A 27,129-nucleotide genomic window follows, 5' to 3' on the forward strand; every position below is an offset into this window, starting at 1 on the left:
GAGGCAGGCAGCCAAATGCAGGACTGAAAGTTACTGGATGATGTTCATCCCTTTCTAGCATCTGTAGAAATCTGTCTGATATTGCACAAGAACAAAACATTACTGTCAACCAATATTATAAAGAACACGTCTATCTTTGGGCTAAATGCTAGACCCAAGTTATCTAAAAAAGAAACAAAAGAAAATCCCCGTAACACTAAAATGAAAGCAATATTAATTATTTTGTAAGAAATAATGCTTTTATTTTGTATAAAATATTAAATAAACTAAAAATAGCATTAAATATTAAGGAAGTAAGATTTAAAAAAAAAAAAAGAAAAAAGGTAACGCATGCAAAATGGTTCAATCCTGAAAATATCACCGGTCTGTTTGTATTTTCCATGGCTGATTTATTACAATTACAATCTATGCCATATAATATTGCATGCAAATGACATCTTTAAGAAAGAACAGAGTACTTACTAACACCAAGGGGCTTTGCATGATATTTTCCGAATGATACTAGAAATGTATGATTAGCATTTTGAGTGCTGTGGTGGGGAAGAAGAGCTGCTTAGAAACAGGCAATAAGAGTGACACAGACCTCATCCGTCAACTGAATGGATGTATCTCCAAATTATACCAGCCTTTAAAGAGAGGTTTACAATAATGTATTAAAACTAAGTATTTTAAGAGCAGCACATATTTCATGGCCAGAATGTAACAATACTCTCACTTATTCTCAGTTAAAACTCAACAGCTTCAGGTTCTTCCATGGCTTTCTCTTGCATCGTGTCCTTAATATCACCTGCCAGCCTCTACTGCCTGTGACTGACAATATGCCTGATAGCTCAGCTCCAGGACCTGCTACCACGATCACTTATACTGCCATAAAAAGCACACTGCATGCCATGTGTCACTTGCTGATTCTGCCTGATGGATGATGTAATTTTTGTTTAGACACTGCTACAGTAATCTGCATTACCGAACTGGATGTACTGTTTTTCTGAAGGGAGAATGGTGTAACAGTAGAGTATTAGGATAAGATTCAAATCTACTAGGCCTGTAAGTGGTGGGTGTATATGTGTTGCTGCAAAGGTACTTGTACTGATAACCTTGTATTCATTTTTTTCTCTTCCCAATGCCCCTAATATTTATTATTGGTTGAAAAGGGAATGGTGAGACAAAGTTTTATATTTCTTCTGTGCATAGAAATGTGCTTGTATTTGAAAGTGGGAAGTAACACAGAATTACTGTGAAAAGAAAAGAAAAAAAAAAAAGTAATTCTAAGCCCATTGCTTCCTAACCTAGCATATTCTGGAATTGTTTGTGTTACAGTATTTGCAGTCAGGGATGATTTTGTACTAAAAGTGATGGCAGTACATTAATGAAGCTGCACATATTTGTATAGAGGATAATCTAATGTCTTGAAGAGGTCCTGTTTCAGGCCATTCCTCTAAATAACTAGTACTAACTATGGCTGTTTCCTTACCAGTCCTCTGCTTCGAAGCATAGACACGTGTGTAGTTTATTTTTAAAGCTGGGAAGGAACCCCCAAAAGGCAAATACATCTCTGCTAGTGAGCAAGGAAAATATTCAATTTCTGTTCCTTTCTGACAATTACAGAAGTCCTCCATGAAAAAGCAATGGGGCAGCAAGGGAGGAGAGCCAGGCAATCTTTGTAGGCTAACATGACCACCTTGTTGTTCATCTTCCCCGGATGTCACATTAAAGTTTCAATTCACTTTAATTTCTCTGAAAGTCTTAAGAGTAGGGCTTTTAGTAAGATTATCTTGAAAACTTAGGAGGTGCTGAAGCCTGGAGCTGGCTCTTCATAAGTTCTAGAGTAAATGCAGAGCTTTTGAGTCTATCTTAAGTCACTCCTGATACAGGCTCATTTGAGAGGAGTAGGTAATGATCTCACTCAGATCCCACTTTAGGTTCTCTATCTCCATTTATATGTTGCAGAATATGACAGAACAAAAGGATGATTACAGCCATGGAAAGAAATGCTTAGGTTTGAGTTCTTTCAGTCTTTGATTAAACAAGTCCAACTACTAAGCTTCAAGAAAATATTTTGGATGAAATATTTATGCCTAGGTGGTTAATGTTAGACTATATATAAACTGAGGAGTCATAGTCCTAAAAAAACAGTAAACACTTTGGGACTGACCTACTCAGACAGCCAAGTGCAAAATGAAGCCAGTGAGGTCCTAAGCTCCTATAGCTTGCTCTCACCAGCCATTTTGCAAATCAGACAGCTCATCTTCAGGAACACAAATGTGACAGAGTTTAACTAAAGACATGGAAGTCCATGATCTTCAAATAAGCTCAGCAATGCAAGGACTCCAGCTCCTGCTGAATTGCAATACCTATGGATTTTTGGCCATAATCTTCTTGGCTCCCCTGATTTGAAAACAGACATTGTCATCATCTTTCTTAATGGTGATGATACACACTTGTTTTTGTCTTCAAGAAAGTGCAATGCCATTCTTTGTTTCCTGAAGTAGATGCTATATGTGGAAATACAGACGCTTTCAGTACTGCTGGCATTTCCAATGGCAGATTTGCAAATACCTCTGGCATTTCAAATTGATTCATTTCCAACAATAGACTAATTGCATTCCTTCAGCCAGCACTCAATAGTCTGTACTGTAGAGATAATGTGTAACAGCACGGTTTCTAAAGAAGGAAAATGGAAAAGGCAAATTTTCTTGAAGAAAGGGCTGTGAATGATTGTGATTCATCATACATCATGCTGTTGAGCTTGGAATAACTTAAAGAAGCATTAAGTAAAAATTCTTCTTAGACTTTTTTTTTTAAAAACGAATTCCATTTATTTGTATTCTGTTTTTGAATCTTGTTTTGCCGTATGCTTTCCTTGAATGTTTAATGGCTGACACTTAGCTTGACATCAGCTAGATGAGCTGAAGTTCATCCTCACAGGCTAAGGCTGCAGAATGATATGGGACTCAGTTGAGCTGTGTCCTCATTGCCTGCTGCTGTGTAGTGTAGATGGCTGACTTAAGTGAGACAGCCTGCATATCTGAAGCTTTCTAGCAGGAGCATCCTGGAACTCGGCACTAAGAAGCAGGGTGTGTTCCTGTTAGCTGCCCCTTATCTTCGGGCTGCCACTGCTAGACTGCTACTCCAACCACACCACGTTTGTTGAAAGCTAGTTCAGATCCCTCTGCAATACATTACAGGCTACGCTCTAAATGCATGTGTAGAGGCTTGACAGGTGAATGCTGTCATCGGAACAGTTGTTCATGAAAAATAGTGAAATAACAACAACAACAAAAAGAATTGAAGAGGATTCAAAAATGTAAAACAAAAACTCTTTGGAAGTGGTGATTACAAAATACATAATGTTTGTCGCCTGATGAGGAAAGTTACCCTGTATTTCTTTGAATGTACTAGATAATAGGTTGCATTTAGTAAGAGGACATGTTTTCACGAAGTGTTGAAACCTGATTTCCAATTTAGCACTTTCCTTCATTTAGAGCAATTAATCAGTTGTATATATACAATTCTTAACGTTCACATAAAGATGGCACCTGTATATCGCCCTTCAAATTTGTTCTCCCATTTCACAAATGCATTTATTTTTCCAAAGAGTATTTTTCATCAGAGCATGCAAACAACAATTGCATACAGAAACTGTCAGGCAGGCTATCAATGGTATTTCATGTGTAAATCCAGGTGCCAACAAGTGTGTGTGCGCTGAGGATTTTTTTATACTGTATATTTGAGGATACAGATTTAAAGATGCAGTTTCATTGCCTTTTAGAATTTGTTTCAAGCATTGTACAATTGACATGCTTGTAAAATGTTTGCTATGTATTTTAAGCACTTCTTCTCTTTTCTTTTTAATTTTCAGTCCTAGTGCTCTTCCAGAAGAGCAGCCACATTCCAGCTCTCAGTGTGCCCCTCTCAACTGTCTCTCTAAGCCTCCTCCTTATCCCTAATCTTCATATGCAACGTAAGAGAAAATCCAAACAGAGTGGAGTTCATGCAACAAAGGTTTGGGTTGTTCCCAACAAGCAGGTAGACAATCCTGCCTTGTTGCGGCATCGACAAGCATGGATTCATATCCACAGCTCTGGCAAGTGAGGGAAGGTTGAGAAGAAGAACACAAAGCACAGAGCCCAACCTATCAAGAAGACTTTTTATGGTTCCTCTGATTGTATTCAAACTTTGCTATCACAACTAAAGTATAGTGAAATTTAATATCTCAACAAAGTTATTCCTCCCAGCTGCTTGGCTTTACCTCTGATACAATGAGAGACTTAAGCCAATATTAAAAAAAAAAAAAAAAAAAAAAAGTATGTTACTAAAATCCTACCCTCACAACCTCTAAGTTCAGCCATAGGAACCAGTTCAAACTTCCTTTTGTCATTAAGGGTGTGATATTTATTTCTTACTTTATTTGCACCATAATTTTGTGTTTATAAAATACAGTCTTTTTTGTGAGAATTGTATTTAATTCATTTTATTTTTTAAAAAACAAGCAGAAATAGCTTAAGCAAAGAATGACTGTGTTAATATTAAAAAGAGGCTTGTTGCATTGGCCAGCATATGGCCAATTCTTATTGCACAAAAATGCTGGCAATGGGTGGAATTGAAATGTTAACAATGTCTGTATATTTTGCTGCTGCACTGATATTGTTTATGCACTTGGTTTTTTTTTGATTCCTATTTCACTAGCTTCTGATTTTGTTTTAGCTCTTCACTGAAAGATAATTATTAAGCCTAAGAAGGAGATGAAAGGATGTATTGATTTGTTTTCAGTTGTTTCCTTGCATTGTGATTATATTTTTGCATTTCAGACAAGTAGATGAATTGGTGCTGTTTTTTTGGGCTGCTTTCTATTTGGTATCTGAGAAAAAAAATCTAAAACAAGTAAACTGTTGTGTGCTAATTAAAAACATTCTTTCCTCTTGCTCCCATATTCAGGATACTAGCTTGAGGCCTTACTGTGAAAGGCTAGTATGAAAGGCCAAGTTGTAGGCACTTCAAGTGAAGTATTTTGTGGTGAAATAACTGCTGCAGGTAGGGTTAATGGTGGGTCAAAGTTAGCAGGACTTTACTGTAGTGCATTTTTTCCTTGCCAAAAATCAACAGATACAGAACCTTAGCTAATGTCAGTTTATGACAAATACTCAGGTGATCTACGCTACGCAGACTCTATCGCAACAGTGCACAGTGCTCCTAGTTAAAGATTCTTTCCTGTAAAAGCTGAGTAAATCATTTTTTATTTGTTTGTTTTTAAATAATGAGTTTCAGAACAAAACCAAGGATAGCAGAATTTATTTTGCACAATACCTGACAGCAAGGCAAGTGGCTATGTAAGGTGTTCAGCACACGTGGTCTTCCTGTTTGGCCATAAGCTAGGAGAAGTCCTCAGTGCTGCCTATTTGTTGGTATAGCATACTCCTTGCTCGGTCAGGTGGCCTTAATTTATTTACGGAAGAAAGGCTTAGATATTTCCACATCTTTATTCCTTCCCTGCAGCATGAGTGTGATTTACAAGAGAGAAGCACAGTACAGCCTTAGGTACAGAGCAGCTGGAAAAAAAATGCTGCAGATATGGTTGGAATAATTCTTTTATATTCTGCCTGAATCTGAGAAAATGAACTCAGTCTTCTGTTAGCAACAGTGCTTACCAAATGTTATGATACACAAAACATCAGCAGAGGAAAGAATCAGTGACCAATCAGTGTGCCTAACAATCATTATTTCCATGGTACCAGTAATGAAGGTGCTGTAAATAGAAATATTCTATGTAATCAACTGTGTATGTTGTACAGCCTTGGCAAAGCAGCTGAGCTATTGTAACAAAACATTCAGAGTCAAAGGTGGGGAAAATAGGAACAGATTGATATCAAATTCTAACCAGATCAAACAGACAATACTCACCAGTGTTTCTGCTTAGGTTTCCATGCAGTTCACATGGTTCTTCTTGTATACATTTACATAACTATTTAGTATCGTACTTAACTGATGTGTTGTCTTGTCATACAAAAGTCAAGTAAAACTTGTTCAGCGCTATCATAGTTTGACATGGAGATTAGCTGCTATTTTGATTTTTATTAAAATTAAAAAAAAAAATAAAAAATTGTCTGAGGCAAATGTTGCCTTTCAAGAGCACCTCACAATTCCTGACATTGCCAGACAGGTATAGTTACCTTGTAAAACATGGCAATGGCTACGTCCAACAAAGAAAGCTCTGTATATTGTTAAACAAAAAAAAAAGAATTTGCATTGCACATTGAACAGAGTTACTGCAGGCTGTACTTGGAATAGTTTTTCCTATTTTCATATCCAAAGCAAACATTTGCCCTGAATTTTAGTTAAACAGAAATTCAGTGAAATACATTTCCTTTCTATATAGATATGAATTTATGAAAAAATGATATAGTGGAACATTTGTTTAGTAACGTATTTGTTTCCGATTGTAATTTGCAGAGCAACTTTGGGAAACTGAAACATTGTACTGGTATGTCCATGTGGATCAAGAGTTACAAAACAGCATTTAATGGTATAGAAATTGTGGTCCTGTTTTATAGAAATAAGTGGGTTTATTAAATTTTTTATTCTCTTAAGCTTTAAATTCTTCATTTCTAAGTTTTCAATTTGCATTTTTTAATATGTAATAAAACAAGTAAATGTTGGAAATTTAAGAGAACTAGAAACAAACCAACTTAAATGTACAAAAGGCTGTAGTTATTGCATTGTAAGTTACAAAATTGTGTAGGTCCCTGGGACAACTTTTGTCAGTTAACCACTACAAAATAAAATACATATCTTGAACTTGAGATGATAAACTCTTCTTTATTATATAGTGATTGGTAGCATGCAACTTTGTGAGATATTTTGTAGGAAATATTTACATAGACAAAACCAGACACAAAAGTGGTTTTTTTTGTATGTTTGTTTTGAGTTGCAAAATATTATACTCTGTCTGTTTAAAATTAATTTATGATGTGGTGTTATCTATCCTGGTTTTTAAAGATTAAGAAGAAAAGGGTATATATATTGCCTAATGGTTGAGTATACTCAGAACTGCTGAAATGTGTCCTAAGCAGGACACATGCATACTACTGAAATGTAGTTTTTGTTCTCTGTGACGGCCTTGAAATTTCCTTGGATTTAGAATAGCCTTTTCATTTCTGCAGCATTCTGTTTTGAGTTTTATTTTCCAATGCAGTGGAAAAAAATATTGTTTGTTCAGTGAAATGATAAAAGTCTGGAAATCCAGTTATAGGAAATGTGTGGAAAATTAAAAACAAAAACAAAAAAAAAAAAGAAAAAAAGATTTAAATATAAGGGGAACGAAAGATGTAAGATATAATAGTATGGAAAATATATTTTCTATCAGAAGGTTAATAGAAGCTTTTACAGAAAGAGGAAATATTATCATTTCTCATGCTAATCATATGGAAGTTTCTGCCTTCTATGTGGAGGCGATAGTGATATTCTTTCTGACTGACAGGTTGGCACCTCTGTGCTTGCTCCATCCACATTTTTCACGGTAAATTAATGTAACCATAGCTGTACAGTAGGGCTCATAGAGTGAACTATAACTAATGTAATGCTGCAACTCTTAATGCCAAGATGACCTTCAGTTTACTTTTGATTTTGAAAGATTGATAACTTGATTAAGCCATTTACCATATTAAAGCGTTAACAGAAAGATTACGTTACAAAATATAACCTCACTTATGCAACGTGACCTCACCTACAAAGGCTGCTCGTGCTCGTTAGGTTGTAAATATCGAAGTACAGCTGTTTATAAAATATGGACCAGTCCTCAGCAGGCTGGGAACAACGCCCAGGAGCCTGGGCCCTTACTTTGATACCAACCTTATTGCTCAGCGTGCCATGCCAGTGTCAAGAGTTGCGCTGCCAGTTCCGCTATAGCTGGATTCATCATCACCATCAGGTATAGATTGCATCAACCCTTCTGAGGGCTGTTTCCGTTCTCTGATGGAAGATGTGCATCCACATAGGTTATTGTAAAATTTCTCTCTACTTAGGAAATCTGTGTTTGAAAATGGCAGACACTGATGTTTTACCTTGGAAGTAATGGTAATTGCTATAGTTACCTCTTTAAAAATTCCGGACATCACTTTTCTTCAGTTTTCCCTTGCTTGCTGTGTGTGCAGTGAGTCTGAAAGGGATATATAGTATTCAGACTATTTTTAACCATTAAGGTTTTGTTTGCTTGTTTGTTTTGTTTTGTTTTTTACTATAGTTAAGCATCCTGTGGAAAGAAACGAAAAAAAGCAATTGCCTTTTGCCTTCAGGCATAAATGCATCTAAATATGCAACATAAAATGCGTGCATGAGATTCTTAACATCATGTAGCTTTTCCATATCCATAATTAAGCTAGAAAATTCTTAATTCTTGTGTGATCTGCATATTTCTCATGTTAGAAAGGCAAGAGGACTATCACTGACTCTGTATCTTTCATTCTGAGGTGCATGGCTTAAATCCTTATTGGATTTTAATCTGTTTCCTGTGGAGTTCTTGAAAATCCCTTTCATGAAGTATAATGGCAATTGAGTGACAAACTGACAAAGGGTAAAGCAAAAATCCTATATTCCATGACTGGAGTCAATGTGCAAGCAGACTCTGGGGTGACAGGGCTTTGTTTCAGAAGTGTCTTTCCATGAAGCGCCATATTTGTTTTGATTATCATTATTTGCTGTAAAAGAAACAGTGGAGAAGAGTGGTTTTTTCTCAGCATTTGTAAACCAAATTATACATTTACTTGATTTCAAGAGTATTTTGGCAATCATCGAAAACAAGTAATTGATAAAATTTTTGAGTAGACTGGCTTGCTAGCTTAGTTGTTATTCCATCAGCTGTGAATAAGAAATAAGAGTAATCTAGCTTTTTTTTTTTTTTTTTTCCTCCCCATCCACAGGTATGGCTCTGTGTGCTATACCAGTGGATAAATTAAGTCCATTTTATTAGTTATTGCCCTATTGTTTTTCAGCCCTGTGGTCTGACTGTTAAAGGGTTAATTAACTTGATCCTTTGTAAACAACTTTAAAAAATGAAAACTGATGTTTTGTGACTTTTGTAATCTATTGAATGTTTCCATTTGCATGATGTTCTGTATCTAATTGACCATACAGATTGCTGTGTTCCTTTCAAAAGAGTTTTAACATTGGTGGAGATTGTGACAAACACAAATTTGTATACAGTATGTTTTCTGCTGTGATAACTCAGCTAATCCTATTTGAATTGACATTATGTTGTCCTGCCTTCTTGGGTTAAATGATGAAGTGTTTCTAGATGGTGAAGAATATGAAAGTATATATGTTCATTTGCTAAAGACTGAATAATGGAAACTCTTCTTGTTGCTTCTTTATGCTAAAAGCAGAGCAAAAAAAAAAAAAAAAAAAAAAAAAAAAAAAAAAAAGAGAGAAAAAAAGAAAAAAAGAAGAAAATGGCAAAAAAAAAAGTTAAATAATTCTTGTTTCCAAAAATGCATCATTTGTTTTTAAAATTGAAGTAATTCCCATGTTAACTCTTTCCTGTCCTTGTAGACAATCCCAGATTAATGCCTTGTGAGGGATTCATAAAGTCTGTGCTTGTAACATGTGTAATATGATCATGCAGTCAAATGGTTGGGAAAAACACTCTAGTGCCGAAGAAAATAATTTAAAAAGCCAATATACCGATTCTTACATCTTTATGTTCAAATTGAAATTACAGTGTAATGCATAACTGTTCCAGTGAATAAACTGGCCATTTTTGTTCATTTAATTCCATGCTGTCTGGTCTGCTTGTATTTCTGTCAGTTTGCAGTGTGTTCATGGCTTGTGCTTTTACATTTATTTATCTCTTAAAGATCTGTAATTGTAAGTTTAAAAGGTATTGGAATGAAAGGAAAGGAAATTGAAATGGGAAATCAACATTAAAGGAAAGGGGAATCAGAATTAAAGAAAATGTGTTTCCTCTATTTTCTGAGACTGAAGCAGATATTACAGTAAAGACTGATTCCCCAGATAAAGTTACCAGTAGATTTGAGCACTCTGAAATGCTCCAACATCTGAATAAGGTCTCAGTGCAAGAATGCCTTGTAAGATGTAAATCTCCACCCTCAGGAGATATGTAAGCAAAGTAGGGGCTGAAGTCAGCATAAAACTGGGCTGGGCGTGCCACATTCAGTACAGCATATCATGGCTGATTGTAAAGTCAGAAAAACCTTTTTCCCTTGTGGAAGTGCCTCACTCTGACAGCAAGGGGGTCAAAAGCCCTCCCTTGGCAGCCAGTCCTGCAGTGCTCCAGGTGCGTGGCCGTGGCAGGCAGGTGGCCGCTGCAGCTCCCTAGGTCCCCAAGAGGCAGCGGTATGCAGCTTTTAGGAACAGGCCAGGAAAAGGCCTGGAGTAAGGATTGTGCCTCCAAGCCTGCTTGGCCTCTGTGATGTTGGACTCAATGGGAACTACTAGTGGGCTTTGTTTTTGTCTGGCTGGTGAGGTGCTTTGGATAGTAACAGGATTTGTGCACAGTGACAGCGTGAGAGCTGCTACTTGCCTGAATCCTTCCCACTTCTCTCTTTGCTTCCTTTTTCTCTTCAAGCACGGGGAGGTCTCTCAGCCCACCACCTTGGCTGTGGTCTTTGCAGGAAGTGCCTTTGGCAAAGGCATCGTGTGATCATCTTAGCAAAAGTGTGACTGCTCAGGATACAGTTTTCTTCTGCCAGGTGTTCCTCCCCTTCAATATTAGAGAGTATTAAAGATTTTTTTTTTTTATTATTTTTTTTTTTGAGCAATGTTGAAACCCAGATTTCAGGAAACCACTAATAAGAACAAAAATACTAATGTTGAAGAGAGACAGGTTGAAGGGCCTGACATCCATGTCTTCTAGTAGCCTGTGAATACCGTAGAAGAGAAAGTTCTATATATAGAATGAAATACAGGGGGAAATGGAGCTAAAATAGATAATTATAATTATATTTATCTTGGGAAAAAATGTTTGGAATAAAACCAGATCTCATCTATTTGTGTATGCTAAAGGCAGTCACAAGTGCTTTCCTCTCAGTGGAACGTCTGAGCGATTGCCTGATGGTAAAAAGAAAGTCCTAACTTTACACAAAAATATGGCTCAATACTACAGCTGACAACTCAGCAGAAGCTTAATAATCCGGTAAAAAAATATTGACCTATGCAATAATGATTCCTTCTTTTCTGAAGCAGTAAATTAGAAAACATACATTTCACTCATTATTGTTTATAGATTCTTTTATATTATATTGGAGGTATCTAGCTTCAGAAATAAGGTTTGCTAACCAGTTTCAGAGAAAAATAAAAATAATTTTAAAATTATTGGTATAATCATACATGATTGAGAGAATAGTATTTGTGCTAAAGCTCCATGTAAGGGTGGAAGCTTCATCTCCCACAAGTGACTTATAAGGAAATTTTGGAAAAGAATAAAGAGAGAGTTGTGGCCATTTAAATGATTTCATAGGATTCCTTACTTAAGAGAGAGCTGTCTTATTTTTAAGTTGTGTTCAATGTCATATTGGTTAAAGTATTAAAATTGAGACTATTTAATGAGATTAGGAATATAAGATGGAGAGCCACGTGAGTACAGAGCTCCCTTTGAAGATCAAATTTTGAATGCAGAGAGTGCAGGCCCTATATTTTGTTTCACCTTACAGAAGTGGTAAAGGCATATGGCAACTGGAGAAAAAGAGCTACTGTGTTTACAGTACCCATCTTCTATCCACCTATACAAAAATAAAATGCTTTGCTATAGAAATAGGAAACCTCTGTTAGAGACACACAACCTCTGTACGCACAAATGATTCAATGCTGATCCATCCATCCAAGTAAGGCGTCTTCCTACAGCAGTGCAGTTTGTTAGTGCTCTGAGGTGAAGAGACAGCTCTCCTTCATGGCCTTACAGGTGCTGCCAGCAGACCTTAGAATGGGAAACATACTCTGAAAGTCAGATGGGTTTTGACTAAGGTGATTCAAAGTCGGATGGGAAACCTGATTTGGTCGAGTGAATGGACCTGGCATTCAGCTTGTTCCATTGAAATGTGATCTAAAGAGATCCCCAGGTCGGGGCAGTGCTCCACTGGAGTTGAAAGGGCTCCATCTGAATATTGGGTATTTACGTGTTTGGAGCAGATTAGAGGAATGTGGGCACAACATGGAGTGTCTTGTGCTCTTGTAACCAGCTTGTGACTCAAATTGAACCATGCAAAATTTAAAATTATTATATAATGTTATATAAATGCACTGCATACAAATACCAGCAATCTCAAAGTCCTAAGTTGCTGAAAAAGAAAATGCCTCTGTGAAGCCACCACTGCTTTCAAAGGTTCCTGTTATCTAAGCCAAATGCAAATTAGTTCTTTTTATCTTCAGAGCACTCTATGCATATTAATTAATTGCCAAAACATCTTTGCAAAATGGGTACTGTTATCTCTCACCTACAGATAGACAAATTGAGACTCGGAGGATGGAAAACATCATCAACATGCAATAAAATAAAAGTTTCCATACACTTAACTTTCCATCTCTCCACATTTATCTCTCCTGCATACACATGAACACCAAGTGTTTTAGACATGGTAGCAAGGTGAGTTATTTAATCTGTGTGCTAGCCCATGCTATAGAACCAGCATTTCTCTAGTATTTGAGTTCATTCAGAGCTGGATCTCTGTCCCTGCAGTGCTTGCTAATAATAGACCCTCACTATAAATAGCAGAGGTTTAATATTCACTTTCTTGTTTTAGTTTATTTAGGCCTATGTCCCCCTTCTCCGTGTGTGCCAGACCTGTAGACTAAAAAGGCAGTTTGACTCACTAGGCTCAAGATGAAAACACTGCCAAAGATGAAAACATTTTTCCCCCCAACAGTGTCAGCGCAGTAACATGTAGATGTTCTTTTTCTGTTAGAGAACTCGGATTTCCTTTAAATTGACTGCATTCCTTTAACAACTGTATTCAAAATCATGAGTGTAATAATGTGACAGAGTCCGACTTAAGATTCTAGAGCTTCTGAAGTCTCAGTCCATGCTCCTCTCATCTATAAGATGAGCAACCTTTATCTATGCAGTTATGCATAGTGCTGTTTATGCTTGAATATAAAAGCATGTTTCAATTCTGTATGGTAAAGGTAAACAAATCTGCAGTGCATAAAGCCTGAGATGTATACAGCAAAATTTGCTTGAAGTACCGAGTTCCAAAATTAGACAATGTTAGATCTCTGAAGGTAAGGTCTGTTTGTGCCATATAGTTATCCAAAAATGCATTAAAAATATATATAAATATGGATGGAATGCTACTTTTGAGATTTGGGATACAAGAAAGAGTTTAAGTGGAATGGGACCAACATTTATATCCTTTTCAGAGCTTTTGTTCCAAATAATCACTTTTCAAACCAGAAAGATCCAAGGAGTCTGTGGAATACAATGAATGAAAACAAAGCTGGATGAAGGCAGCTAACTTAGAAGAGTCTGCAAATGCAGCAACAGCTTTGAAGTCTCTCTGTTTAAAGTCACTATAAATTATTAAGAGGCATGCTGAGACTCCTGTGCCTGTACCATATGCCTCCTTGTTAGGAGAAATCTGAAGTACCTGACAGCTTGGTTTTTACAATAAGAAACAAAGTTATGGGAGTACTGCAATATTGAGATCATTATATTTTCTTCCAGAGCTGGAACTAATAATTTGCCTTTCTTTTCAAATGTTTGATCAGCCCGTTGCTCTCTAGGGCTTGACTTGTTAAGGAGAGGACCAAAACATTTGCTTACTGTTTAGGTAAGCATTTGTAGACGGAACAGCTAATATTTAATGTATGCAGCACTGTAACAGCATATATGGCTCTTTAAGCAACTACTACCCCATACATCATAGCACCAACAAAGAGCTGAGGTTAGGAGGCACTGTGAATAAACGCAAAGCAATGGCAAAGCACATTTTGTTTCATGGTTCATGGTCCCAGGAGTCACTACCGACTTCCCCATCACCTAACTAGGTATGGACCCCTCCAAGAAGAGGGAGAAGCTGCGGGGCCCAGAAGAGATGGCAGCGAGGAGCTGGCTGCTGCCACCATCAGCGCAATTAGCACAGTCCCCAGACAGCTCCCTGGCAGCCTCTGGTAAAAGCTGTAAAAGCTGGCACACAGTTTCCTGTCAGACCTCAAGCAACTTGTGGGCCCTGTCAGGATCAGTTTTTTTTCTAATATACTAACTTTTTTTTTTTTTTTTTTTTTTTTTTTTTTTTTTTTTTTCCCAGCAGTGAATATAACTCACTCTGGCAAAAGCTAGAGAGAGTATTGATATGGGGTGTGGGGAACACCTTGAAGAGCTGGCACCCCCACCCTGGAAATCAGACCTCATTCAAATGTCTCAGATGGGGAACTTAGCCTATGGTGGGTTTTTTAAACTCTTTTTCATAGTGGCTGTCAGGTCTTCCTGCAGAAGGAAATAAGAAACAGAAGGAGAGTATAACATTTTCTCAAGCATATCTTGTTTTCTCTCTCCCTTTTACCAACATGACCTTACTGAAGCTCGCTTTCAGCTGTAGTTAATTTAAATCAAAGCTGAAGTACTTTTGCTAATGATATCTAAATGTCTGGCATTCACTGGATATTGGGAAACATATTTTGTTAACCTGTGGTGCTGATAATGAAGAATATTCTGAGACTTCTAAAAGCAATCAGTTTGTTAGAGCAATGCCATTCAGCAAGACTTACCTAACAAAACTGATTAAATAGCAATTACTCCTCTAAGCAGCAACCCTTCAGTAAAACTAAGGGATATATGTGATAGCTTTATCTCAACATGATTTCTACAAATTACAGGAATTTGCTTGCAAAAGAGAACATGCTTCTGCACAGCAGGAAAAAAAAAAAAATGTAAGACAAAATTAACATGGAGGCAGGAAGGTTTCTTCCTTTCATTATCCCAGTGGTACTCTTGCAGAGCTACATACACGAGCAGACATATATGAGCATTCATCTGGTGGTCTACTCTGCAGTAGAGAAGGAAACCTTGGCTGTAGGGGCTTAATATGGTTCTTAGAATGGTTGGAAGCCTACAAAACCTGTTGCTGGTTGGTCCCCAACTACTTTTGCTAGGGCCCCAGATGACAACATCTGTGTTCTGTCTTATACAGTCAAATAGACAAAACAGGAGAGCTGTATGAAGAATGTTATTGACTGGGCTAAAAGGAGTTGTTGTGGCTTTTCTTCTGGTGAGTATCTACCCATCCTTTTTTTTTTTGTTCCAGCAGCAAATACCTAGGATTTGCCTAAAACTCACTAGAGTGCTTGTCATGGGTTACTTCTGATGTTTAGCTCACAATTCATACTACTGACTCTACAGCTCCTTCTCACGTAGATGTAAAACCACACTTAAGAGACCACATGTACCACACTTTGTGGTGGGGAGTAAATAACAAAACAGCTTGGTGTATCTGTCAGTGTAAGCCAGTATAAAACTGTAAATTGTCTCCCTGTTCCGACTTGCACACTGGGTGCTGCACAGGGAGCAAGCACGAGGCTTGAGTCCCTCTAATCTTTGTAAACCATTCTCCAGACTAAGAAGCCAGAGTCTACAGCCTCAGGCTAAAATTCACATTATGTCCTTGAATGCTGGATCCTGTGTTTGCCTGCTGACTTAACTGAGTTTAAGTAACTCCCTCGCATTTACTTGCTTGTTCTGTGCATCTCTGTTGCACACACTGCAGCTGCTTTGTGCATTGTGCTGCTGCTGCCATCAGAAGAAACTTTTCATCTGGAATGTGCATGAAGGCCTGAGATGCGTGAGATTCTTCTCTAATTAGTATCCTACCGTATCTTTTGGTATATCGGTTCTTGTTTTCATTGTACTTCCCTACTGGCAGAACTGGTTTGTGGGTTATACAATATTTAGTTCACAGAAGATGCAAAATATATGATGATCTATATCCTGACTTAGTCAAGATTTGGCTTGCTTAGCTTTGTATGGAAGTATGGGTCTTTTATATCATAAAGCCCATTTTAATTTTTGTTTAGTACTTAACAGAGAATGGCATTTTTCTGTCAGATGTCAATGAACATAGTGTCCACATCAGCTCTAAATAAGCTACTCTAACTAAGGTAATGTGTAATTCTTTGAAACACTATACTTTCCTTTTTGTTAGGTGCCGAGTTCATGTGCATTCTTTCTTTGGGGTGTAGATTAGTGCCCCAGAAATATGTTACTCCACAGAGTTACTGAGAGGTACAGCACAAGGAAGTACCCAGGGAAACTAAAGCTAGAGGCCATAACCTGAAGCCAGGAACATAGACTGAATTCAGGAACAGATTTAAACTGTAACTCAGATGAAAATAAAGATAAGCTCTAGCAGAAATAAAGAAACTTAACCAGATGCAAAAATAGAAACAAGCAGTCTCAAGCAGTCAAAATCCAGTCTTCTGAAGGTTGTTTCCATTTGGAGAAGAAAAGGTTGCTACAAAGACGTTTACTGAGGGCCCAATGGTTTACACAGAGAGAAAGTGAAGCATTTTACAAACTAAAGAAAGGTTGACTTCAAGGTCCTGTTTCTTTCAAGGTCCTGAATGCTCTGGTCATCCAGCAGCACAAAGTGAATAGTTTCAAGCCTTTCACTTGCTCTTTCATTTTATTTTATTTTTATTTATTTATTTTTTTTTTGCCAGCTGTCCTTGCCACCTTTTGCACCTCTGTGGGTTTCCATATGGTTCCTGTTGTACCTCCCACATGCAAATAGGTATAATTAAATGAATTCTCCACCACTGCATTTCTCACCACCCTCACAGAAAGATTTAGAGCCAGATGGCCTAGCTATTGCCCACACTTGAATGTGGGTTAGCTGTGGCTTACTGGTTACCTCTCTTGCCATAGAGCAAAGGGGTATGTAGCTCTTCCCACACACTGTCTAGGGTGGGAGGTCCGATGCAGGACTTTTAGTCAAGTAACGTCACATATTTTAAGCAGAATAGGCAGCTTTGTCTGTGTTTAAGCTTTTTCAATATTTTCTTTTCTCAGATCCTGTTTCCTATTGTAACACTAAACTTTTAATCATTCAAGGTGGTGTTTTCCAAGATAACATCTATTTCTGACTTTTTATGATTAGAAAGATGTTGTTCCTCTTCCTGACATTGCCAGAAGTCTGTCTCTCCCCAGAGATGGAGAACATGAGAGATTGAGAGCAGTGTGTTAAAAAAGGGAAGGGCATGCCAGAAGGGAGGCCGGTTGTTACCACGTGGTAGCAGGCAGAACATACGTGTTGCTGGTGGACAGTAGTTCAAGCCAGCTTCAACCAACTGGCCCAGGTCTGTGCTGTGGCTAAGTGATGGGTAAAGGGACAATTACCTACTCTGAGAGGCCTGTACTGCTCCACAGTGTACAAATGCCCTAAAATTACCATAAATCCACTGACTGCATGACTTCCTTCTATCACAGACTGTCACCTCACTGCATTACATACCTCAGTGTCCTTCTGAAGAAGGATTTGCCCAGCAAAACGAGTTTTTGCAGCCAATCTGCTGATGCTACAGCACAGAGATACCAGGATTCTCTGAGGTATTCTCTTTTGTTCTGGGGTATTTTCTTTATTTTCCCAAGTCACATTGCAGTAATTTACCACTCACTGAAAACATCATACAAAACAAAGTTAATACCATATGGGTAGGATTTGTGGGGTGTGTGTACTTGTCCTTGTTTCTTTAGCTGTTTTCCTTCCAGGAGCAGAACTCCATGTTTGAAGGGGCAAGTACAAAATTTAATAACTAGTGATAATTATGCCTGGCTAACAATTGGCATTTTGAGCAATCAGGTAATAACTTCAGTTGATGTCAGTTTAGTTATCATATATAACACAAACAGAGAAAGGTCTTCTATTTAGAGTCTCACTTTCCCATAAATTACCATTTTGTATTCTATTACTGTACTGGCATCTTGGACAACTTTGAGCAAATAACTTCTCCCTGTAATACCTCATTTTCCTCCCCTGTCAAATGAGCCTCATACTTGCCTGCTCAGTGAAGTGCTTTGGGAATTACTAATGAGAAATTCTCTGCTTTTCTTCTCTCTCCATGCTTAAATACTGAAGATTACTCAGTATGAGTCCAGATGAAGAATTAAGCATGTGCCAGTCTTCTGGAACAAGATACTTATCTGAAAAAGTTAATGATTGATCTTTTAGTACATATCCATTAACCATACATAGCTAGTTTACAAGAATCTGTAGCTCTCCTGGTGCAATGAAGTCAGCAGGAGTACCTTCTGCTCTTCGCAACACAGGTATAGTCATTTCCATGTGCCCAGCCCAGCTCAGGTGACTGAAGTCAGGAAATAAATCAGTCTTTTACCTCTGAGTCACAGCTTCTTTGTATGTTTGCAAAAGGAAACCCCAATGTTTGCAAGAACATGAAATCCAGGAGGTGATCTGACTACCTCATTTTTGTTGGACATGAAAGAGGGGGCTGCAAGATATCAACCTTTTGGTTTTGGCTGTTGACTCCATCGAGGGCGGTGAGGCCTTGCAGAAAGATTTGGACAAATTAGAGAGCTGGGCAATCATCAGCAATATGAAATTCAACAAGGGCATGGGCCAGATTCTGTACTTGGGAAGAGGCAACCCTGGCTATACGTACATACAGACTGGGGGACGAGATGCTGGAGTTCAGCCCCGTAGAAAGGGATCTGGGGGTTTTGGTGGACAGCAAGCTGAACATGAGCCAGCAGTGTGAATTGGTGGTCAGGAGGGCCAACTGTACCCTGGGGTGCATCGGGCACAGCACTGCTAGCTGGTTGAGGGAAGGGATTGTCCCACTGAGCTTCTGAAGGCTCACCCTGAGTACAGTTTATAGTCTGGGGCATCACAATGTAAGAAGGGCATAAAAATATTAGTGTCCAAAAGAGGGCTACAAAGTTTGTGAAGGATCTGAAGGGCAAGATGTATGAGTATCAGCTGAGGTCCCTTGGTTTGTTCATCCCAGAGCAGAGCAGGCTGAGGGGAGGTGTCATAGCAGCCTGCAGCTCCCTCACAAGGGGAGCGGAGGGGCAGGCGCTGAGCTCTGCTCTCTGGGGACAGTGACAGGACCCGAGGGAACGGCATGGAGCTGGGACAGGGGAGGGTCAGGCTGGGGGTTAGGGAAAGGGTCTGCACCCAGAGGATGGTTGGGCACTGGGACAGGCTGCCCAGTGCAGTGGTCACTGCACCGAGCTGCCAGAGTTCAAGGAGCATGTGGACAGCGCTCTCAGATGCAGGGTCTGGTTTTTGGGTGGTCCTGTGTGGAGCCAGGAGTTAGACTCAGTGATACTTGTGGGTCCCTTCCAGTTCAGGATATTCTCTGATTTTCTCTTTAGCAGAGGGGTAACACTTTATGGCCAATTTCTTTTACATACACCAACAAATCCCACAGGAACTGGACCTCCTTCTAGGCAAGGCATTTCAGAGGTGACCAGTGACAGAGGGCAGCGCACAGCGAGGAGAAACAAACCGCTGCAATGTCGGGGAAGGGAACACCTATTGAAATGGACACGGTGCAGGTGGCTAGCCCCCTCAGCCGTGACGGCGGGTCCGCTCCCTGTGCCGGCCCCAGCTGGCAGCGGCTGCGCGCCCGCGGCGCCCACTTCCCCGGGGGGGAACTCGCTCCTCCGGCCGGCGGCTCGGGGAAGTTCCCACACGGCCCCGGCCGGGCAGGGCGGCGGCCGCGGACTCTCCGTGCAGCCGGGGGGGGGCCGAGCCTGGGGCCGGCGGCTGCCGGGCAGGTACCGCGGGCAGGGCTGGGCTGGGCAGGTAGGGAGGGAGGGAGAGGCGGGGAGCAGGTAAGGGGCCGGCTCAGGAGGCGGCCGCAGCCGCGGTGCGGGTGGGGGACGGAGGAGCTGCCGCTGCCCTGGGGGCTATGCCGGTCCCGCCGGACCCCGGGCGGGAGGGGCGCTGAGAACCCGTGGGTTTATCCCTCACTCTGCCTCTCTGTGTCTCTCCCCCGCCCCGAGGATGAGCGGAGCCGGGGGAATAAACTTCAGGCGGACAGCCATCCGCAGGAAATCCACCCCGGGCTTCGCCGTCGTCTCCAGCGGAGCAGCGCGCACCTGCCCCGCCGGCCCCCCGTGGGGGGAGGCCGCCCGGGGACCGCCGGCAGGTAACGGCCCCTATCGGTCCCTACCAGCTCCCCACGACCCCTATCGGCCCCTCCACCAAGCCCTTCGCCCCGGGGACACGGCTGGGGGTGCCCGGCAGTGCGGCTCGCTGGTACCCCCAGCCCCTGCCCGGGCCGGGCTTGCTGCGGTGGTGAACCTGCCTGGTGCTTGGTACTGGCCACCGCAGCCGTGGCTGCCCTTCCCTCTCCTCCTTTCTCCTCGCCCCTTTCTTTCAGCAGCGCACCTGTGCCAGGAGTGTTTCACCTGTCACGCTCCACAAGGCAGCCACATCAGCTTCGCGCAGCGCGGTTAAAAGCGACGATAAGCTCAGGCTGGTTGCAGGTGTTACCTGGGGCTTGCTGTAACAGTAAGCTGTCTGAAAGTCCACTCAAGAATTGCAGAAAATTTTTGCTCACGAGCAGATTAATGCACACCCCCATACGTATATATGCAGCACGTGATCCTGCGATGTGATGGCAGCGAGCGCTCCAGCAGGCGTGACGTGCTGTGCTCGTGTCGCAGCAGCTCGGCTTTATGGATGTGGAAGGCCAAAGTGGACAAAACAAAGTCTGAAAGCTCGAGCGCACGCGTGTTGTATTGCTGGGAACAGCAATGTATGAAATATACGGAACAGGATGTCGGGGGGTTGTCTTTTTAGGAATTCCCAGGCAAGAGGCATGCTTAATTTGAACATGAGTACGCACAAATAAGAATAGAGTATCATAATTACACCTGGAAATAGGAATTAGCAGCTGTATTTGTAGTTGGAAGACTTAAAGGATTTCATCCTCCTGTATCATTGATCATAGTACTTCCTTGCATCATGATTGCTAATATGATTGCTAATACGAAAAAAGTAACAAAATGAAGATGAGGAAATGAAGGTCTTAGTGGGTCTGTAGCTCCTTACCTGCTCCTCTGGTAGGCAGTGACTACAGCAGAATGTACTCCATCACCCTGTAATTCCAGAATAGTTTCATAGACTTGTTTCCAGGCTAGTTTCATAGCCTCTTTGTGGTCAGAATGCAACCTGCACCTGCTGCTGATAAAAGATAATTTATGATTCTTGCCTTGATTCTGCAAGTACAAACTTTAATCCTCAGGTGCAACATAAAGCTGGGTGTGTTCTTTCTCCCATTAAAAAAAAAATAAAATACAGTGCTTATGTTTTCTTTTCCAGCTTACAAAACATTAACTGGATTTTAAGAGGCCTTGTAAAGCCAGAACATACCTTTGGCCTGGTTGAAATCCTTTCTGGAGGGAAGGAGGAGTTACTATAGACCTCACATCTCCAGTCAGTCTCCACCAGGTGTTGTGAAATACAGTAGTTATTTATGTTTTGCCTGAGGACTGGACTCTTAAAGTTGTCTCAGGTCTACATCTGATTAGCAACTGAAGAATCTAGGTGTATCACGAGTTATTGTAGTGTATAAATACATTGAAAGAAAATCTGGATTTTGTATATGGCAAGCTTATCAGAAGTCTTATCAGATTAACAAATTGTGTGTTATTTAGTGAGAAGATTTAAGACCTAGTGCAATTGCCTTACACTTAAGAATGTCCTCACAGCCTTTGACATTGGCCTGGTGAAGAAGGGAAAATTGCAGATTTTCTGTGCTGGGAGATAAGATCTGGAAGTATTTCCATTCATGGTGGTGTTTGAAAATGCCTTTAATGATGAAATGGGCTGCTTAAGTTGTATGTTATGGCATCAGTCTTTTATTGTGTCTTTCAATCTAAGTGTCCAACTTCTAATGGAAATCTCTCTCTCCTCTTCATCATACGATTGTCCAAATCATTCGGGTTCATTGTCGTAAGCAAAATTGCAATTGAATTCTGTTAGCATTGAAGTTTGATAAAGATTGGTGTGTTTAACAACCTACAGGACTGAGTGAAAATGACTTCCATTTAGAATTCGATATTAATTTAAGGACTTGAACAAAAGAGTACTGTAATCTTCAGAGATACTTTGAAATGGTTGAGAAATGTCAAGGCTGATATCTGGAGGCAGTTTAGAGGAGAGCTTTTGGTAGAATTAGCATGATTAATAAATCCATTTCTGAACAAATAACCGTTGGGATTTTTTTTTCCCTGCCAAGTTAGAATTCATACTAACTGTAGCAAATCTTCAAATGCAAGCATGTGTTTTAACTCAAAAATAGCTGTCTGCCAAGAAGTAGGTGTAAGTTATTGCTTGCTTGTTCAGCACCTTTTGCAAGCCAACAGCTCTGCAAAGTGTGAGCATGGCAGTACTTTGATACCGCATTGGATTACACTGTCCTGGAAGGTTGTATATCCACTGATTTAACTTGATTTATCTGTGTAGTGAAAACAGTTCTGAACACAAAGACACTGTAACTTGCTTTCATAGACATAAATAGCTTTTTTTCTGTTACTGGTATATTCACCTCTATCCTTGCTATGCACAGACTAGGTTAACTTCCTGTGAACTTCAAATCTTGCACTGGTTCCTCGGCTTTGTTCACTTAAGTGCAAATTCACACCCTTTCTGGACTGTTTGTCACATTCCCTTTTGCCTAAATATGCCTGCTGGCATTGTACTGTACATTGGTGTTCTCAGACATTACAGCGTGGTTCTTGGGGAGCTAAGGTAATTTACATTCAGGACAGCACTCACTGCAGCAAGATATCTGCATAAAACTGACAGGCAAAGAAAAAATAAATCCTGCTGATGTTGTTACATCCCTGCCTGTTAAATTGATATGATTTTATGGGATTATGTTAACAAAACTTCTTTAGTCCTTTGGGTTTCCTTCTTGCAGTATGAGATAAGACTCTAGTAGCATCCTGTTCTAGTCTATGAAAACTGCCTGCCTGGTTGATTTTCATTGTTGCTGGTTTTCTTTAGTTTAATTTTTGAAAATAAAGTGATTAACTTCAGACTATAACTCTCCTTTGTGTTACCTGCTGTATGATGTTGACTGGTCTGTGGTGACAGAAAATCTTCTTGCTATTGAGTATGTTCAGGGAAAACCTGTATGATCATTAGGGATAATCTAAGCAGTGGTTGGGATCTTGAGATGCATTAGAGGCCACTGCAAAAGAGCTGATTGCCTTGTATGCTTTCCTGGTGAATGCAGGGTTTTTGAAATCTTTCTAAAGTTGAGATCTCTCATGGAGAGCTGACACTTCACAATATTGAGGAAGGAGGGTGAACATATAGGAATTTGCTTCTAAAAATTCTACTCCCTTCAAAAATAAGGCAATGTAAAGTAGAAAGAATTGGTTTATGCAGAACTTGCACAGAAATACATTAGCTATTAAATTTCCTTGTTTGCTCTTATTAAACAACTTCCTGTTTCTGTGGGCCAAGTTAATCCTGTGTGCGTCCTATTGAAGCAAATGTGTTGTGTGGAAGGTGACATGAAATTAAACTTGGTTTCCAGAATATAATTGTACATTTTTCTAAGTCTTTTTTTCCTTTTCTTCTCCTCCAAATATTTAGGATCAAGGTATCCCTTTGAGTGCACGTTTTAGTTTACAGGCTATCAGGAAAGTTGCTTGTCTGTATTTTGGGTTGTCTTGGTGTGTCTGTTTAGCCTTTGCTAGGCAACATCTCCTCTAACCAGTAATTTTTGTTGGTCTTGTAATACTGACTTCCTGGAGATCAGGATGGTGATTCCCCTAAATAAATTCAATTTCTAATTCGCAGCTGCTTGACTTGCTAATGGTTTGAACCACAGAGGGTTTCAAAGAAGAATTTGAAGGGTTTATTAATAATATAAATCAGCTCATTGCTGGAAAGGCTTTTTTGGAGTGTGCCACCCAAAACAAAGGTGCTGGTAAACACCATTCCTGAAGTGTTTTTAGGGATAGCTGAATTAGGAAGGTAATAGCTTGCATACATGATCCAGATTAGTTTGTTTTACAGAAATCACAGGATCAGGCTGCTTTTGCAGATAAATAAATAAAAATAAATAAATATATGGTTTGGAGATTTCTGAATTGGAGGTGAACCTGCTTAGAGACTGTTATTTTTGGGCAACCAGTTAAGCATAAATATTGAAAAAGTAGGCTGTTCACACAAGAAAATAATGATTTGCCCTTTGGTTGTTTTTTGTCCTTTGTCTGTCAATATCTGTGCTTCCTAAAACTGCAGTTGTCACACTTTTCACCCACTTCTTAACTTGTGGTGACAAGCTATCTCATCTCCCAGCGTTTCAGTCAAAATCCCATTTAAAGCTGGGCAGTATTTTTATTTGATGCTGTTTGTTGGTATGTGTTGAGTACAGCGTGAGCTGTGATAAAGCATTTTAACTGCTGTATTTTGCACTGTTATGTCTTAAAGTAATGTTAAGTATTTGCTGTAGAAGACAAGTTATCTTCCCGACATGATGTATTTGTCAGAGGGAAAGGAAGGAAAAATACGAAGCAAATTATTTTAAAATAAGATACTTTTTTTCCCCCCTTCCTCTTCTATTTATCTTAATAATGGGTAGATTTTCTTTGGAACATTATTATCAATTCAATACTTTAACCCAATTACTGACTACAAATCTTGTAGCCGACATTCCTCTGTGAAGTGAAAAATGGCATTCTCTTCAAGTGTGGGACACTGCATATAGTATTTCTCTTGAATATAAGTCAATCTACGATGTATAATTACATTTAGATGATCATAATGGTCCCTTCCATCATGTGAAATCTAGAATTAAACTTTGCCTTGAGCTCTTGATGGTAGAAGCGTTTTAATCAAATGTGTAGCTGTGGATGTCTTGATATATTCAGGCCATTATCAACAAACTTTCATGCTTCTGACAAGGAGAGACAGAATTCTGCTCAGAGAGGGTATCCCAGAGCTATAGTTCTGTCAATCACCCAAGCAAATAAAAAGAGGAAATTGAAAAAGGATTTTTTAATGTTTTGTTGAAGTAGCTGCTTTGGAAGTAGCATTTTAATACAGGTAGCTTATGCAGAAGAAACTACTTCAGAAATTAGTGTGGAGAAGGGAGGTTGGGGATTTGTTGAAATGTTGGTGAATGAATTAGAAATCAGACGTGTTGTCTCAGTGTACAAACAACAGGCAATAACAGAAGATACGGAGAAATGAGTAAAAGCAGAAGAGGAGAGGGACTAAATTGCTACAGTATTTTGCAAAGCAAGATATGTAAAGAAAGATATATATTTTTAATGAGTTTCAGAACAATTTGCCTCTGATTACACAGAACTGTATAAAATGGAGTATAAAATGAATTAAAATTGGAGGCAAAAGACATGGAGTGGAAACTTGGGCAGAGTGATGAGAAAGTGTTAGTACGAAGTATTAATGCTAAGCGTGTCACAGATGTTAATATAAAATATGCTAAATAGCTTGGAAAGGAGGGAAACTGTGGTGGAACTCTAATCTGAGACATTAAATCCAGTGATTTATTCCTGACTTCTGTATAAATGTTGTCTTGAAGCACAGATGACAACGCATCAGACTTACAGGTCTAGCCTTCTTCTCATGGATAATTACAGGCATGTGCCCCCCTCTCAAATAGGCGCCAGTGTACCCAGAGGTAGATGAATATTGAATAGAGAAATTGTTGACTAGCAATTAAAAGTAATTCTAACTGATTCAGAGGCTTGATTTCTTCTTGCTTTAAAAAATATTCAACTTCGCCTCAGTGGAGTGTGTGAAGTTTCCTTGCCAGGCTTTTGATTCTGTTAGTCACCATCATGACCAAGTCTTACAGGTCAGGATTTTCAGCTATACTCAGCCTTGTAGCTATATAATTGTGTGGTAACTACATCTAGCTACAGACTACTCGAAACCTGGGGAGTCTGAGGTGCCTCTGAGTGCTACTTGTGGTGCTGCAATACCAGGCCTTTCCCGGGGTTGCTGTGGGCAGTTGTCCTACTTTAGTGGTGAACCTCTCCCCTCTCACTTGGGTTAGCGAGGCATGTTTTCTCTGGACCAGCTGGATTTTTGGTGGAGCTTCAGTGTAATCTCTGTAGGGACCTTGCAGAGCTGGAAACACAAGTCCTTAGACAACTTTTTAAGGAGGTTGAAGGTGTTCCTGCCCATGGCAGGGGGTTGGAGCTAGGTGATCTTTAAGGTCCCTTCCAAACCAAACCATTTTATGGTCTGTGGTCTTTCGGTACATGTCTTCTCTTTCTATGAGGTATGAGAGATCAATATCTGGGCAAACTTGCAGTCCTGAGAGCAGATTATCGTGATGGTACTCAGTGACTTCTGGAGGTAGAAGAGGGAGGTAGAGAATGCAGAGCCCCCTGCTGCTGATTCTGATTAAGGGTTCTGACCGACTGAGCTCTCTTCCCTCTGGGAAGTGCCAATTCTTTAAGCTCCAGCCCATGTGAAAGATAAGGGTGACTTTTTTCCATTTGCTTCACATGTATATTGGTAAACTTTATTTTCCTTCTGGGCCGAGTCATTCAGTCTCTAATGCTATTTCAGGCTCCAAAGTTCTCTTTCACCATGGAAAACTGTTTTTCTAAATCAAAAAACAAAGTTTGAGTTTACAAGAGATTTGAAAACAAAAACAAACACACCAAAAAACACCAAAACCCAAAAAACCTATAAATGACCCAAATTGTAAAATTGTTAAATAATAATATTTGAAGATAAGGCTCTCTAAATGTTTTGTCTGTATCAGGAGGACTTAATGTCAACTTCTTGCAGTGAATAATCAGACTATTTTTCCTCTTTGTACCCACGTACTACATAGTTCACTGTCTTGTCTATGGTACATCAGTTTCTAAGTTGAATATTAATAAGCCCATTATTTGTGTTAACATCAGCAGTTGAGTTAGGAAATGAAACTTAATGGCTAATTACGTTCATCTTCAGAACTGGGGATTTGGGAATCAAAATAAAGTCACTGATACAGGAAACACACATTGTTTTGGATAGAGCTGATTTTTTTTTTTTTTTTTTTTCAGTTGCATGCAGTTATACTGCTAGACCTTCTTCAGAAGACTCTTGCCTAAACACCCCTATTTTAGTACAGGCATAGTTTACGTTCCTTTTTATTCAGTCTGATAACTCTGGTCATTAA

At 39.6% G+C, this 27,129-nt stretch overlaps 2 protein-coding genes across 5 annotated transcripts in view; both read left to right on the top strand.

Moving 5' to 3' along the window:
* The window catches only part of BICD1 (BICD cargo adaptor 1), a gene marked incomplete at both ends in the record, with an annotated part of 169,178 nt that extends 165,231 nt beyond the window's left edge, over nucleotides 1-3,947 (top strand). For all 4 annotated transcript variants that reach the window (XM_084306335.1, XM_084306337.1, XM_084306336.1 and 1 more), the window contains one exon: nucleotides 3,860-3,947. In XM_084306335.1, coding sequence (XP_084162461.1) covers nucleotides 3,860-3,947 — 88 coding nt within the window. The remainder of the gene's footprint in view (nucleotides 1-3,859) is intronic.
* Nucleotides 3,948-19,964: 16,017 nt separating this feature from the next.
* Nucleotides 19,965-27,129, top strand: part of FGD4 (FYVE, RhoGEF and PH domain containing 4) — a gene marked incomplete at its 5' end in the record, with an annotated part of 106,857 nt that continues 99,692 nt past the window's right edge. The window contains one exon of the mRNA XM_084285426.1: nucleotides 19,965-20,109. Coding sequence (XP_084141552.1) covers nucleotides 19,965-20,109 — 145 coding nt within the window. The remainder of the gene's footprint in view (nucleotides 20,110-27,129) is intronic.

This window comes from Netta rufina (genome assembly GCF_964035555.1).
Source record: "Netta rufina genome assembly, chromosome: 1".
NCBI lineage: Eukaryota > Metazoa > Chordata > Aves > Anseriformes > Anatidae > Netta > Netta rufina.